The sequence below is a fragment of the Ovis aries genome, chromosome 8, assembly GCF_016772045.2.
Source record: "Ovis aries strain OAR_USU_Benz2616 breed Rambouillet chromosome 8, ARS-UI_Ramb_v3.0, whole genome shotgun sequence".
NCBI classification, from domain to species: domain Eukaryota; kingdom Metazoa; phylum Chordata; class Mammalia; order Artiodactyla; family Bovidae; genus Ovis; species Ovis aries.
In genome coordinates this window covers 61991005-62008409 of record NC_056061.1, presented here as the reverse complement: position 1 = coordinate 62008409, position 17405 = coordinate 61991005, and the positions used below count along the sequence as shown (strand labels likewise).

The 17405-nt window shown below is 37.5% G+C and overlaps 1 protein-coding gene across 3 annotated transcripts in view; it reads left to right on the top strand.

Annotated features, from left to right (window-relative positions):
• MAP3K5 (mitogen-activated protein kinase kinase kinase 5) overlaps window positions 1-17405 on the top strand; it is a 228492-nt gene that overhangs the window by 55914 nt on the left and 155173 nt on the right. For all 3 annotated transcript variants that reach the window (XM_004011519.6, XM_042253518.2, XM_060419723.1), the window contains exon 2: window positions 8030-8169. In XM_004011519.6, coding sequence (XP_004011568.4) covers window positions 8030-8169 — 140 coding nt within the window. The remainder of the gene's footprint in view (window positions 1-8029; window positions 8170-17405) is intronic.

Below are 17405 nucleotides of genomic sequence, written 5' to 3'. Positions count from 1 at the left end.
GTAGTTTAGGAATGAGGAAATTGTGGGCCCAAATCTATTATTGATACAGATATGTATCATTATACACTGTAGAGTTAACCAAACACCATACAAGAAAATAAAAGGATGCTGATGAAACTAAATGTGTAGTAATTTATAACAGGAATTTCCAAACCATGACCCATTCAAAACAACAATGATGATGGATTATTCTTCTATCCTGCCTGAAAATCTCAACAGTTTCAGTTGTACAGAAGGAGTTTTGCAATCTCTCAACATTGTATCCCTACTAGGCTTTAGAAAACTAACTTAGAACCTTCAGGAGACTCTACTGGGGCACTACTTTTAGGCTCTGAGTAACATTTTAGTAATTTTCATGTTGTAGATCACTTGCAGGTAGCCCTTATTCATTCATGAAAGAAAAACCTGTGGAATGCAGATTATGGTTCCCTGAAGGATTAGGAAGGGATGATCCCTTGGGGGTTAGTGTCTGCTCTTTAGAGACTCTCTCTTGGTTCACCCACTGAGGACCCTATTGGGATTGATGGAGGTGTTTTTTGTGTCAGCTGTGCCAGGTCTTAGTTGTGGCACGTGAAAGTGTTTAGCTGTGGCACATGGGATCTAGTTCCCTGACCAGGGATCGAACCCTGGCCCCCTGCATTGAGAGAATGGAGTCTTAGCCATTGGACCACCAGGGAAGTCCTCGACTTAGTTTTCTGTTGCGCTTTTCTGAATTTCTCAACCAAGCCCGGTACCCTTCCTTTCCTTGGCTTCCTCCATAATGCCTTTGATGTGCCGGGGCTGCAGTTTTTCATCTGCACTTTGAGGTACTCCACTTTCTGACTCCATTAACAGCTGATGCCTCACCCACATAGATTTCTGTCATCCGTCTCACCAAGGAAACTTTTATATAATAGATACTCAGGACATTTCTTTAATTAAATTGGAATTAATGGATCACTGCAGGGATGAATCCATCATGATTGGATGGGTAGTTCTGTGTGATAACTTGGGAAGTTTCCAGTAATTATGGAATGTTAGAGCACCTTGTAGACTATAGAATAAGCTGAATCACTACTGGGCTCTTGATTTTTCATCAGTCATCCTGAGGCCAAGGGAAAAAACTGAATAGATAAAAAGTAAGCTTAATGTCTTTCCTTCAGTGCTGTGTTTTACAAGCAGAGGCAGCTCTTGTGAGATATTTAACTAATAGATATGGTATTATCATGGAAAAATTGAATAAAAAAAGTAACAAAGACTATGAACCACTTCCATTTGCTGACTGAAATGCGATTAGGCACAACAGTTTTATGTGATTGTCCTAGAAATTTATTATGCTTTAATAAACTCCTGGCAAACCTAATTAGATGCTCCATTTAGCATTAATTGAATTGGAACAAGGAAAGAAACTACACCTCATGTAAAGTTGTAAGAGGCACATTTTTAAATGACTGACTTAGCCTTAAATTTTGAAATGTGAAATGTGGCAGTTTTACTCACAATATTACCATAGAAATTCAATTAGACAATTATTAAGTGCATTTACTCATGAAATATACTACAAGAGTATATGCATCAGTCTCCAGATCTATTTTTTGCTTTCCATTCATGTCCTGATCCTTGGAACCTCCATATCCCATAAATGTAGTATGTGGCTCATTTAAGAGTTAAGGGCATGGATTTTCCAGCCAGACTGCTTGGTTTTGAATCATGGTGCTAGCATTTTCAGACTGATTTGGGGCCGATTGTTTTTATCTTCTCTGCCTCAATGTCCTGAAACAATAACATTACCTACCACCAAAGGGGGATTATGAAGATTAAGTAATTTAGTACTTGAAAAGCATATGATGTCTGACACATGTAATTACTAAATACATGTTTGTAAAATAAAATGGATAAATTGTACCTCATATAAGTGGGTCTCAGGAATTGTGGAGTATCAAGTGTTTGTTATTTTGGTCACCTGATGCGGAGAGCTGACTCATTGGAGAAGATCTTGATGCTGGGTAAGACTGAAGGCAGGAGAAGGGGATGACAGAGGATGAGATGGTTAGATGGCATTGTTGACTGAATACACATGAATTTGAGCAAACTCTGGGAGATACTGAAGGACAGGGAATCCTGGCGTACTGCAGTCCATGGGGTTGCAAAGAGTTGGGTATGACTTAGTGACTGAACAACAGCGAGGTGTTTGTGTAGTTTGTTATAATTATATCATCTTGTGCATTTTTAGCATGTCTTAGGATGATTTCATGAGGAAGATAATTTTCACCTGTTTATTTTATTACTTTTGAGAAGATAAGCATCAGAGTCAGAAGGTAGCCATAATAAGATATGTTCTTTAATTAGATAATGAAATATTATCGTGTAAAAAATGCTGTGTAACTGGAAGGCATAGCCACTATAACAAGGCAAAACAAAAAACAACTAACAAGAAAACAAAAACCATGAAAGACATTCAGATTGGAAAGGAAGACGTAAAACCATTTCTAGTTACAGATGATATAATGGTCCATGTAGAAAATCCCAAAACACCTGCCCCCCTCCCCCGCCCAAATGCTTCTTGAACTAATAAGTTAATTTAGTAAAGTCTCAGGATACAAGGTCAGTATACAAAAATCTGCTATTGTTTTATATACTACAATGAACAATTGGGATTTGAAATTTTAAAAAGAGTACATCTATGATAGTACCCCAAAATGAAACATTTAGGTATAATTTAACGAAGTATTTATAGGAACTGTCTATTGAAAATTACGAAATATTGATGAACAAAATCAAAGACTTGAATAAGTGGAGAGGTATGCCTAGGCATGCATTGAAACACTCAGTATTGTTAAGATGTTAGTTCTCTCTCAAATGACCCATAGTCATCGTGAGTGGATGCTCCTTCTCTTCAGCTGTGTCTGACTCTTTGCAACCTGATGGACTGTAGCCCACAGGCTCCTGTGTCCATGGGATTCTCCAGACAAGAATACTGGTGCAGGTTGCTATGCCCACTCCAGGGGATCTTCCCAACCCAGGGCTTGAACCCAAGTCTCTTATGTCTCCTGCATTGTCAGGCAGGTTCTTTACCTGGGAAGCCCTGTAGTCATCATGCTGCTAAGTCGCTTCAGTCGTGTCCAAGTCTTTGCGACCCGAGAGACGGCAGCCCACCAGGCTCCGCCGTCCCTGGGATTCTCCAGGCAAGAACGCTGGAGTGGGTTGCCATTTCCTTCTCCAGTGCATGAAAGTGAAAAGTGAAAGTGAAGTCGCTCAGTCGTGTCCGACTCTTAGCGACCCCATGGACTGCAGCCCACCAGGCTCCTGCATCCATGGGATTTTCCAGGCAAGAGTACTGGAGTGGGGTGCCATTTAATCCTAGTCAAAATTCTGGGAGAAATTTTTGCAGCTATCAGTGGATAGCTTTTAACTATTAATTGATTCTAAAATCTATGTAAGAAAGAAAATAGAAGGACTAAAATAGCTACAACAATTTTGAAACCAGAAGAGTGGGAGAACTCACACTGCTTGATTCTAGTGAAGAAGTGAAGTGAAGTCGCTCAGTCGTGTCCGACTCTGTGACCCCATGGACTATAGCCCACCAGGCTCCTCTGTCCATGGGATTCTCCAGGCAAGAATACTGGAGTGGGTTACCATTTCCTTCTCCAGGGGATCTTCCCGACCCACGGATCGAACCCGGGTCTCCCGCATTGGAGGCAGATGCTTTAACCTCTGAGCCACCAGGGAAGCCCACCATAAAGCTACCACAGACAAAACAGTGTATATAGCACAGACGGTCCCCGACTTGCAATGGTTCAGTTTATGATTTTTTTTGCTTTGATGGCGCAAAAATGATACCCATTCAGTAGAACCCATACTTTGAATTTTGAATTATGATCTTTTCCCAGCTTAGTGATACATTCTCAGTTGTGATGCTGGGCAGAGAGCCAAAGCTCTCAGTCAGCCAGACAATCAGGAGGAGAAACAACCGATACACTTACAACCATTCTGTACCCATACAGCATTCCATTTTCACTTTCAGTACACTATTTGATAAATTATATGAGATATTCAGGACTTTAATATAAAATAGGCTTTGCATTAGATAATTTTGCCCAACTATAGGCTAGTATAAGTGTTCTGAGCACATTGAAGGCAGGCTGGGCTAAACTATGATGTTTGGTAGGTTAAGTGTATTAAATGTATTTAAATTTACAGTATTTTCAACTTACAATGGTTTTTTCTGGACATAACCTCATTGTAAATTGAGAAACATCTGTATTCACAAAAAGTAAATACATAGATCAATGGAATAGAATAGAACATCCAAAAAATTTTGGAAGAGAACATCAAAATGGATCGTAAGCTTCAATGTAAGGTATAAAAGGTATAGCACTTTCAGTAGAAAACATAAGAGAAAACTTTTATGACTTGGGTTAGGCAAAGATTTTTTTCAGATACCACACCTAAAGCACAATCCATATTAGAAAAAATCGGTAAATTGGGCTTAAAGTTAAAATTTTCCTGTCTCCTAAAGACATTTAACAGAATGAAAAGGCAGGTCACAAACAGGGAAAAAGTATTTGTAAATCACATATCTGACAAAGGGAAAATATCAATATAAAAACAGACAAAACTCACATTAAGAAAACAAACTCAACAGTAAAAAGGGGAGGGAGGCACGTGCTTTGAACATGTTACCAAAGAAGATGAAAGAGTGAATATTATGCTATGGAAATTTTTAAAATATATTAAGAAAAAATACAAATACATTAAAACAAATCACTTGATTGAATTTGAAGTAGGAAGAATGCCTTCCTCTGTTATCATACTGTCTTATGGTATTTTAAAATTACTACACAAATAAGCATTTTTAATGTTGTATATTGCATCCCACATGGGTCTGTTCCTGTTTCCATGTTCAGATCTAATGAATATACTTTAGTCTACTTGTACCATTTATTTTACATGTCTCATTTCTCTCTTAATCTGAAAGCCTTCTGCAGCATTTCTACTTTATTTTAGCAACAAATTCCACAAATCAGTTCTCTGGAAAGAACCCATTTCCCCCACTATTGTCACTACTTAGTATTTTTCTTTGCGATTTCTCCTTTGTTTTCTCATCAGCAACTGTTTTATTTCGTTTCTCTCAGCCATACTGTATGCTGTCTCTTGATTTTAACGCATGTGGCTGACTGTGAGTGGCTGACATCTGTGGGAGGAGGAAGCCGAGTGGGTGCCTGAGGCAGATGGGCCCTGTGGGTGGGATGCAGTGACTCATTTTTTTCATGTGTTGATTTTTGTTGTAGAAATGTTAAGGACCCCAGAAGAAAACTCTCTGTTTCTATTAGAGAGCCTTGAAGTCATGGCTAGCCTTGAAAAGTATCTTTTGAAGCTCCTTTGACTTTCCCTCCCCTTTTATAGCCTCACTAAATCTTCTGGGTCTTTAGCTTTCATTTGACCTGATTTATTTCTCCTTCACAGAATGTAGACTCTAATTTCATGTTCATTAGATAAGGCCGGCTGTATCAAACAACCTCTTGAGGGTCTGTATTCCTTTTAGAAGAGGGCTGCACTTTGGTTGCACGCAGGTCTTCAATGTTCTTTTTATATTTTGGTGGGTTCCTAAATTACAAAAGTAATCTGTGTTCATAATAGACATTGTACAAGATATAGAAAGCATAAAGAGGAAAAGATGAGGCATAATTCCATTACACAATTGTTATCACAGTTTATATTTTGCTGTACAACTTTCCAAAACTTTTTTATTTGTGTACATCTATACATATAGAATATACATAATAATCAATTGATGATAATATATACATTATGTTTTAATGTGTATGGTATACATTATAATGTATATATTTTACTTTTTTCCTAAATATTGTGTGTGTGTGTGTGTGTATGTGGTCATTTTTCTAATAATGTATATTTTGGCATTTTTCCACTGTTACTGCAAAAATAATATTTCAGTGGATATACTTACAAGTAAATCTGCCACATGTATAGAAATTTTCTCAGGATAAATTCTTAGGAATGGAATTATTGAGTCAAAGAATATACATAATTTTAAGGACTCAAGATCTCCTAAAGAGTTTACACTTCCCCATAGCGTGTAAGAATACCATTTCTCTGCATCTTCATTGGGTATTTTGAAATATCTTCGGCCCCTTGATAGGAAAAAAACTTTGTATTGGTTTAGTGTTCATTTATTAGGAGTGAGATATAGAATAGTTTTCTATGTGATGTTGCCATTTTAGTTACACTTTTGTGATTTTACCTGCCTATGTCCACAGCCTAATTTTCTACAATGTAATGTTTTATGGTTGCTTATTTATTTTAAACTGACCAATAAAAGATAAATTGATGCTTTTGAACTGTGGTGTTGGAGAAGACTCTTGAGTGTCCCTTGGACTGCAAGGAGATCCAACCAGCCCATCCTAAAGGAGATCAGTCCTGAGTGTTTATTGGAAGGACTGATGTTGAAGCTGAAACTCCAATACTTTGGCCACCTTATGCAAAAAGCTGACTCATTGGAAAAGACCCTGATGCTGGGAAAGATTGAAGGTGGGAGGAGAAGGGGACAACAGAGGATAAGATGGTTGGATGGCATCACTGACTCAATAGAGATGAGTTTGGGTAAACTCCGGGAATTGGTGATGGACAGGGCAGCCTGGTGTGCTGCAGTCCATGAGGTCGCAAATAGTTGGACATGACTGAGTGACTGAACTGAACTGAGCTGATAAAGGATAAGAGATAACAATAAAGATATTAACTTTTCATCTATCACATATTGCACATATTTTAAACAAATTAGTATCACTTATTAAATTTGTTATATGTTAATATTTTTATTTTAATTTTGAGTAGAATCTATTTATTATATTTTCCAGAAGCTTATTATGATTTTAAAGGAAGCTGTTGGTTTTCATAATTTTGCACCTTGACATCTTGTTAAATTGTATTAATACTTATAATAGTTGTTTAATTGATTCTATTGTGGTTTTTTGGTTGGTAATCGTAACATCTGCAATTAATGATAATTATTTTATAGAATTATATGTTCATACTTCATTAAATCTTATTGCATCAGTTAGGATTTTCAGATAGTGTACTGGCAGTAATAGTTGACAGCCTCGTCTTTTTCCTGATTTTCATGGGAATACCTATAAGTACAAAGCTGTTATGAAATATATAGTATTTTTCAATTTAAAGATGTGCCTTTATATTTTCAGTTTGCAGTTATTTTTAATGAAAAGTGGATTCTGAATTTTACATAAAGTACTAAGGACATCTTTAGGAACACTGATGAGTTTTTTTCCACTGAGCCATCCTTGCATTCCCCAAATAAATTTTAAATCCATGATCTAGTGTTCTTATAGTATATAGTGCTTGATACATTTTACGCATTTTTCTTTCATGTTTCTGTCTGTATATATACATGAATTTGAAACTAATCTGAATTTTATTTTTGTGACACTGTCAAATTTTGGTACCAAGTTTATGTTACCTTGGTGTTAGTCATCTGTGAAGTCTGGAAGAACTTGTATCTATAGTTGTATTCTCTCTCTTAGTCATAATTTCTATACCTTTGCTTCCTCTTTTTCTTGATTATACTTGCTAAGGACTTGCTAGATATTTGTTATAAAATTCAGCTCTGGATTGAGCCATAATTTTACCTGTTTGCTTCTTAAAATTTCATTTTACATTTATAACTTACTTCTGTTTCCCATGGATCTACTTCTGGAAACTTAGTTAACTTGTTTTCAGTTTTAAAATTTAACAGAGTGCATTAGCCCCACTTTCCACCATTGTAGACTCTCCTTAGTTTCCAGTAATTACATGATCCTTTTCTTTAAAAAAAAAAAAAACAAAACAAAAATGCAGTTTTGCTGCAGTTTGTAAAACCACTTCCGATAGAACTGCTAATTTAAAATTCAGTGGTAAATGAAGAGGGAAAATCCCTATCATTTCCTCTTTGAATACTAAGTTATTGAAACAAAAAAGTGCTTACTGAGCATTATTTAGGTGTCATCATTTGGGGGACTTTGTTTTCTATTTGCAGATATCGCCGTGGTGGAGATGAGCGATGCCTTCCGACAACCATCCTTATTTTACCACCTGGGAGTGCGAGAAAGTTTCAGCATGGCCAACAACATCATCCTCTACTGTGATACTAATTCAGACTCTCTGCAGTCACTGAAGGTACTTTACTTGTTTACTAAATATTTGCTTTAGGCCCCAGAGTTTTAGGGATACCTCTCCATCATCCAGAAAAAAAAAATCGAGTAGCATATGTTTGTGGAAGGATGTTATTGTCAGTCAAATAATTATGCAGCAGTGACTAGTTACATTGTGAGGTTTATCTGGAATTCAGTGTGGAAATTTGCTGATACACAGTTAGGGGGAAGACTTAGTGTTAAGTTCTGAGCTCCAGTTGGAATTGCAGCTGAGGAGATGGTTGTGAACAGGAAGTTGCCACTGCACACACTGGAGAAAGAAGAGGGCACCTAACGTGTGGTCAGCCCTCATGCTGTGTCACCACTGGAGTTTCCTTGGGCACACCTATCACCTACTAGAAGTATGCTATCTACTGAAAGTTCTCTGAGTACCAATTCTCTATCACCAGAAAATTGCCATCTTCTGTCACTGGGATATGATTTCAGTTAAAGTGGGAAGAGGAGGAAGAAAAACGTACCATATTTGTCTACAAAATTCAACATGTCTCATGACATTCTCTCCATGATAGGAACTTAATGATAGGAGGGTATTTTCTCCGTTCAAGAAGATTGCCTAAAATGCTTTTGCAATGCCAAATGATTTTACACTGTATGATTCTTTGAAAAGCATCTAACAGTTCAGTATGTAACTCATGCCAAATCTCATAATCAATCATTTCCTTTGTGAAACTTCCATCTAGCTCTTTGGCTTTTTCTCATTCATCACTTCAGGTTACCAAATCCAAGCCAACTTTGGTAAAATACAATAAAAATTAATTCAAAAACACCCAACCTTGGGATGTGGAGTCCTGAAACCCAGAACCACACTTCTAATCACTCTAGATCTCTAACCCCAAGGCTATGGTTTTTCCTGTGGTCAAGTATAGATGTGAGAGTTGGACTGTGAAGAAGGCTGAGTGCCGAAGAATTGATTCTTTTGAACTGTAGTGTTGGAGAAGACTCTTGAGAGTCCCTTGGACTACAAGGAAATCCAACCAGTCCATCCTAAAGAAGATCAGTCCTGGGTGTTCGTTGGAAGGACTGATGTTGAAGCTGAAACTCCAATACTTTGGCCACCTGATGTGAAGAGCTGACTCATTGAAAAAGACCCTGATGTTGGGAAAGATTGAGGGCAAGAGGAGAAGGGACGACAGAGGATGAGATGGTTGGATGGCATCACTGACTCAATGGACATGGGTTTGGGTGAACTCGGGGAGTTGGTGATGGACAGGCCTGGCGTGCTGCTGTTCATGGGGTTACAAAGAGTTGGACAAACAAAGACTGAGCGACTGAACGGAACTGAACTGAAACCTATTAGCAAGTTGATGAAGAGGTTATTTTATTCTTTCTATTCTATTTTCTTTGCAGTAAATTCATTTTAAGCAGGCAGTGTTGTGTCGGACATTTTTCACTCTACAGTATTTTTATTCTTGTCCTACTGGTATCTGGTGATTTAATTTTATGCCCATTCTTTCCTAGGGAAAAATTTTTTTAAATTACATCTGAGAGAAAGAGATAAAGCTAATCTTATCAGAACTTTGTGTGGGGCAAATAAACTGATTTATTTAATTGCTTTCAGCCAGCCTTTGTATAAAAGTGTTATTGGTATTTGAATAAAATAGTTCTTTAAAGAGGCTTGTCTAACTAAAATATGCTCATTTCTTGTGTACAATACATAATTGCTGTTTGCTGTTGAGCACTTACTATGTGCTAGGTACTAAGCCCTTTTGTTATTGTATTGCTGTTCAGTTGCTAAGTCAGGTTCAATTTTTTGTGACCCCATGGACTGCAGCATGTCAGGCTTCCCTGTCCTTTACCATCTCCCAGAGTTGGCTCAAACTCAAGTCCATTGAGTCAGTGATGACATTCAACCATCTCATCCTCTTCTGCCCTTTTCTCCTTTTACATTCAATCTTACCCAGCATCACGGGCTTTTCCAATGAGTCAGTTCTCAACAGGTGGCCAAAGTATTGGAGTTTCATCTTCAGAATCAGTCCCCCAGGATTGATTTCCTTTACAATCGACTGGTTTGATCTTGCTATCCAAGGGACTTAGGTGTCTTCTCCAGCACCAAAATGCAAAAGCATCAGTTCTTCAGTGCTTACCCTTCTTTATGGTCCAACTCTCACATCCATATATGACTACTGGAAAACCATAGCTTTGACTAGATGGACCTTTGTCAGCAAAGTGATGTCTTTGCTTTTTAATATGCTGTCTAGGTGTATCATAGCTTTCCTTCCAAGGAGCAAGGGTCTTTTAATTTCATGGCTGCAGTCACCATCTGCAGTGATTTTGGAGCCCAAGAAAATAAAATCTGTCACTGCTGCCACTCTTTTCCCTTCTATAAGTCATGAAGTGATGGAACTGGATTAATTCTTAAAACATCACTTTGAGGTATATGCATGTGTGCACTAAGTCGCTTCATCATATCTGACTTGGTGCAACCCTGTGTACTATAGCCCACCAGACTCCTCTGTCCATGGGATTCTCCAGGCAAGAATACTGGAGTGGGTTGCCATGCTCTCCTCCAGGGAATCTCCCCGACCCGGGGATTGAACCTGCGTCTCCTGAGTTTTGAGGTGTGTATACCATCACCAAATTATAGGATTGCAAACTGAGATTCTGACAAATTCAATCATTTGCCCAAGGTGATGTAGAAAATTTGGGTCCAGGTCTGCCTGAGTCCAAAGTCTGGCCCCCTTGACCACTGAACTTGACTCCAATTACTTTTGGTTAGAAGGATAGCAGACATTCCTAAGTGTGTTCATTTAGAAAAACCCATCAACCATACGTCCTGAGTTGTTTCATGAAACATCCATCCCTTCTTTTGTCTTCCTCCTTCCAGTAAATGTAAGCTTTTGTTATTTTCTTATTTAGTTTGTACCTGGCCCAAGTATCTGGTTGCAAAATACAAAGTTCTAGGGTAGAAAGTGTTTTCCTTCAGTCTAACAACCTCCTCTGAGCCCTGGAAGTTCCTTGGGTTCTGCTACTGAGGAAGGTCTGTGTGTGTGTGTGTGTGTGTGTGTGTGTGTATTTTTAATTTTTAAAAGTTATTTCTGTTGCAGGTAGTTATAAGTGAAATTGTTACCCCTACCATCTAGCAACAGAAAGGAAAGCTGCTGTGAAATAAGCAAAATAAGAGATATTTATAAATAATATATTATATATGGATTAGGTAAACAAGATAAAAATGAAGTATCTCCCTATTTTCACAGGGCAAGACAGAATGAAAATGCTATTCTTGTTGCATATCTAGCTTCACTCAAATTGGTTCTTTGGACATCTAGAAAGTATACTACCAGTTTTATTTTCATCTACTGTTCTTTGTTGAAAAGAACTGTTTCTCTTTGGTGGCAAATTCTTAGGGAGAAATCACAGGAAAGTTTTTTTCTTTAAAGTTTAAGCTCCTAATACATAGGAACCATACAAGTACTTAAAATCTATGTCTCAGTATTCAAATGAAAGGCTATTTAGACTCTAATCAGATCATGTATTTGCAATAGAATTTGTATCAGTTTTAAATTACAAGTACTCTCTCACTGTAGCAAGAATGAAATAATTTTTTTCAAAAAGAAGATCATCATTCCCCTTTGAGAAAGGGAAGTTGATAGATATTTTTCCCTTAGCAAATAGGAAAAAATTTATTTAAAGTAATAACACAATTTTCTTTAGATAGATAACATGAAAACATCTTATGTGCCTATTAATGAGACTCTGCTGAGATTTACGTTTGTTTGAAAATCAGAAACTGCTGCAACAGTTGTTTTCTGATTTATTTGGTACACTATAGAAATGATCAGATCTTCATTTGGGGTCTCTCAAGAAGTGGGACTGTAGGTCTGGAACCATTGGCTGATGGGCTGTGGGACAAATAAGATGGAATCCATCTGTCACCAGAAAGAGCTTGGGAGAAATGAATGGCTGTTGTGTAGAGTGAAGAAGTTGTTTTAATGAACCATTTCTTCTCTCATCAGAAATTCCTTTATAAATTCTTTTCCTGTTTAAGTTGTTATATAATATTGAGCAGAAAAAGAATAGATATGTATAATTGAATCACTTTGCTGCACACCTGAAACTATCACAACATTGTTAATCAACTGTACTCCAATATAAAATAGAAAGTTAAAAAATAAATGAAGACAAAAACAAAAAGAAATTCCTTTATAACAACACCTCTCAGCTATAAATCTTGACTCCTTCTCCTTCTCCCTTATTTAGCTCCCTCTCTTTTCCCTAGGTCACTCCCCACTCACTTTTAAATAATGCTTCATATAAAAGCAAAGCAAAAAAAAACCAACGAAATGTCATTCACATTATCAGATAGTCAACAATTAAAGGCCCTTATTATACCAATGGCAGGGCTGTGAAGTGTGGGAAGTGTATGCATTGCTGGTAGAAGAGTATGTTGGCGTTACCTTTTGAAGATCAATTTGGCAATAGCTTATAATATCAACTGAGTTTATCACCAAGAGTCAGCAGTTCTGATTCTAGATGTGTGCTGTTAAACAAAAAAAATCTTTGGCTTGCATATGGAGATATAATGAAGAAAGTGTATGTTAACTTTGTTTGTGATAATCCCTCCCCCAGAGAAATTGGTAAATATCCATCAACAGAAGAATGAATATGAATACTTTCTGGTATAGTCATTTAATGGAATATTTATAGTTCCGCTGATATTTCTTCTGCCCAGATTAGTAGTCTCAACTAATCTCTTTCTCTTTTAAAAAATATTTTTTGAAAGTAGACCTTAAAAGTTCTTTTAAGATAAAACACTTTTGTAAGTATATAGTGACTGATGTTAACTACATGTATTGAAATGATTATTTTGCAGTGTATACAAATATCAAACCATTGTATGGCCCACCTGAAACTAATATATGTCAATTATGCCTCATAAAAATTTTTAAAATAAAGTAATAAAAAATTTTAAATAAAGGCATGTTGGGATACATAAGGAAATTATTCAAAATAGATTCCTCTAAAATTTCATTTTAAATTTGCTTTTGAAAGTTATGGAAAGAAGATTTTCTTTCTCAGTTTGTCATTTTCATTTAACTCTTTCAAATATGTAGGTTGTGATAGTTTTCTTAAAATGCACTGATCTTTAATGTTAAGTTCTGAGTCTTTTATTTTTTGAGAAAAATAAAGATCATTTCTGTTTAAAGAAGTCTTTAGCATGCATAAGGTGATATAATCAAGAAAGCTTATGTTAACATTGTTTGTGGTAATCCTCCCATCACAGAGATTGGTAAATATCTATCAACAGAAGAATTAATATAAATACTTTCTGGTTTAGTCATTTAATGGAATGTTTAGAGCACTTAAAATTGAATTAACTAGAGCTTTCTGTACCATTATTAGTATAGCTCAAAAACAATGTTAAGAGAAAAAACAAAGTATGGAAGCATGAGTACAGTATGATGTCATCTCTACAAAATGTAATCATGTGCAAGACAATGCTCTTTATACATTTATGTAATAAAAGGATAAAGTGTATATGAGAATTATAAATAAATTATGAGTACTTCTTTGAAGAACAGGTGGAATACAATTAAGGAGTCTTCAACTATATATGCATTGCATTTCTAAATCTGGATGCTATATCCATGGGTATGTGAAAAATTTTGTTAATTTTTTAAATTGAAGTATAATCAACTTACAATACTGTATTAATTTCAGGTGTATAACATAGTAATGACCACCACAAGTCTAGCTACCATCTGTCTCTATACACAGTACATTACAGTGTCATTGACCATATTATTTCCCATGTTGTTGTTGTTCAGTTGCTAAGTCATGTCTTACTGTTTCTGACCCCATGGACTGCAGCATGCCGAGCTTCCCTGGCCTTCGCTATCACCCAGAGTTTGCTCAAACTCACGTCCACTGAGTCGGTGATGCCACCCAACCATTTCATCCTCTGTCCTCCCCACTTCTCCTCCTGCCCTCAGTCTTTCCCAGCGTCAGGGTCTTTTTCAGTGAGTTGACTCCTTGCATCAGGTGGCCAAAGTACTTTATTCCTGTAATTCCCTATGCTATATACTATATCCACATGACTTACTTATTTTATAACTGGAAACTTGTACCACTTTATCCCCTCCACCAATTTTCCTTATCTTCACACATCCCTCCCCTTTAGCAACTATAGTTTGTTCTGTGTATCTATGAGTCTATTTCTGTTTTGTTTTGTTTGCCCCTTTTGTTAATTCTACATATAAGTGACATCATATGGAGGTTGTCTTTCTCTGACTGTTTCACTCAGCATAAGTATTCTCTAGTTCCAATTATGTTGTTGCAAATGGCATGATTTCATTCTTTCTATGGCTGAGTAGTATTCCTGTGTGTGTTTCTTTGTGTGTGTGTAGCACATCTTCTTTATCTATTCAATGTTGATAGATATCTAGGTTACTCATATATCTTGGCTAGTGTAAACAGTGCTGCAGTGAATCAGTGCAGTTCAGTTGCTCAGTTGTGTCCAACTCTTTGCGACCCCATGAATTGCAGCACGCCAGGCCTCCCTGTCCATCACCAACTCCTGGAGTTCACTCAAACTCACGTCAATCAAGTGGGTGATGCCATCCAGCCATCTCATCCTCTGTCGTCCCCTTCTCCTCCTGCCCCCAATCCCTCCCAGCATCAGAGTCTTTTCCAATGAGTCAACTCTTCACATGAGGTGGCCAAAGTACTGGAGTTTCAGCTTTAGCATCATTCCTTCCAAAGAACACCCAGGACTGATCTCCTTTACAATGGACTGGTTGGATCTCCTTGCAGTCCAAGGGACTCTCAAGAGTCTTCTCCAACACCACAGGTCAAAAGCATCAATTCTTCGGCACTCAACTTTCTTCACAGTCCAACTCTCACATCCATACATGACTACTGGAAAAACCATAGCTTTGACTAGATGGACCTTTGTTGGCAAAGTAATGTCTCTGCTTTTCAACATGCTATCTAGGTTGGTCATAACTTTCTTCCAAGGAGTAAGCATCTTTTAATTTCATGGCTGCAGTCACCATCTGCAGTGATTTTGGAGCCCCCCAAAATAAAGTCTGACACTGTTTCCGCTGTTTCCCCATCTATTTCCCATGAAGTGATGGGACCAGATGCCATGATCTTCGTTTTCTGAATGTTGAGCTTTAAGCCAACTTTTTCACTCTCCTCTTGCACTTTTATCAAGAGGCTTTTTAGTTCCTCTTCACTTTCTGCCATAAGGGTGGTGTCATCTGCATATCTGAGGTTATTGATATTTCTCCCAGAAATCTTGATTCCAGCTTGTGTTTCTTCCAGTCCAGCATTTCTCATGATGTACTCTGCATGGAAGTTAAATAAGCAGGGTGACAATATACAGCCTTGACTTACTCCTTTTCCTATTTGGAACCAGTCTGTTCCATGTCCAGTTCTAACTGTTGCTTCCTGACCTGCATACAGGTTTCTCAAGAGGCAAGTCAGGTGGTCTGGTATTCCCATCTCTTTCAGAATTTTCCACAGTTTATTGTGATCCACGCAGTCAAAGGATTTGGCATAGGCAATAAAGCAGAAATAGATGTTTTCTGGAACTCTGTTGCTTTTTCAATGATCCAGGCGGATGTTGGCAGTTTGATCTCTGGTTCCTCTGCCTTTTCTAAAACCAGCTTGAACATCTGGAAGTTCACGGTTCACATATTGCTGAAGCCTGGCTTGGAGAATTTTGAGCATTACTTTACTAGCATGTGAAATGAGTGCAATTGTGCAGTAGTTTGAGCATTCTTTGGCATTGCCTTTCTTTGGGATTGGAATGAAAACTGACCTTTTCCAGTCCTGTGGCCACTGCTGAGTTTTCCAAATTTGCTGGCATATTGAGTGCAGCACTTTCACAGCATCATCTTTCAGGATTTGAAACAGCTCTACTGGAATTCCATCACCTCCACTAGCTTTGTTCGTAGTGATGCTTTCTAAGGCCCACTTGACTTCACATTCCAGGATGTCTGGCTCTAGGTGAGTGATCACACCATCATGATTATCTTGGTCATGAAGATCTGTTTTGTACTGTTCTTCTGTGTATTTTTGCCACCTCTTCTTAATATCTTCTGCTTCTGTTAGGTCCATACCATTTCTCTCCTTGATCGAGCCCATTTTTGAATGAAATGTTCCCTTGGTATTTCTAATTTTCTTAAAGAGATCTCTAGTCTTTCCCATTCTCTTGTTTTCCTCTATTTCTTTGCATTGATCTCTGAGGAAGGCTTTCTTTTTATTTTTTTTATTTTTTTTTCTGTTTTTTCACCATTATCTTTTTTTTTTAATTTAAATTTTAAAATCTTTAATTCTTACATGCGTTCCCAAACATGAACCCCCCTCCCTCCTCCCTCCCCATAACATCTCTTTGGGTCATCCCCATGCACCAGCCCCAAGCATGCTGCATCCTGCGTCAGACATAGACTGGCGATTCAATTCTTACATGATAGTATACATGTTAGAATGTCATTCTCCCAAATCATCCCACCCTCTCCCTCTCCTTCTGAGTCCAAAAGTCCGTTATACACATCTGTGTCTCTTTCCCTGTCTTGCATACAGGGTCGTCATTGCCATCTTCCTAAATTCCATATATATATGTGTTAGTATACTGTATTGGTGTTTTTCTTTCTGGCTTACTTCACTCTGTATAATCGGCTCCAGTTTCATCCATCTCATCAGAACTGATTCAAATGAATTCTTTTTTATGGCTGAGTAATACTCCATTGTGTATATGTACCACAGCTTTCTTATCCATTCATCTGCTGATGGACACTTTCTTATCTCTCCTTGCTATTCTTTGGAACTCTGCATTCAGATGCTTATGTCTTTCCTTTTCTGCTTTGCTTTTGGCTTCTCTTCTTTTCACAGCTATTTGTAAGGCCTCCCCAGACAGCCATTTTGTTTTTTGCATTTCTTTTCCATGGAGATGGTCTTGATCCCTGTCTCCTGTACAGTGTCACGAACCTCCATCCATAATTCATCAGGCACTCTGTCTATTGGATCTAGTTCCTTAAATCTATTTCTCACTTCCACTGTATAATCATAAGGGATTTGGTTTAGGTCATACCTGAATGGTCTTGCGATTTTCCCTACTTTCTTCAATTTCAGTCTGAATTTGGCACTAAGGAGTTCATGATTTGAGCCTCAGTCAGCTCCCAGTCTTGTTTTTGCTGACTGTATAGAGCATCCCCATCTTTGGCTGCAAAGAATATAATCAATCTGATTTCAATGTTG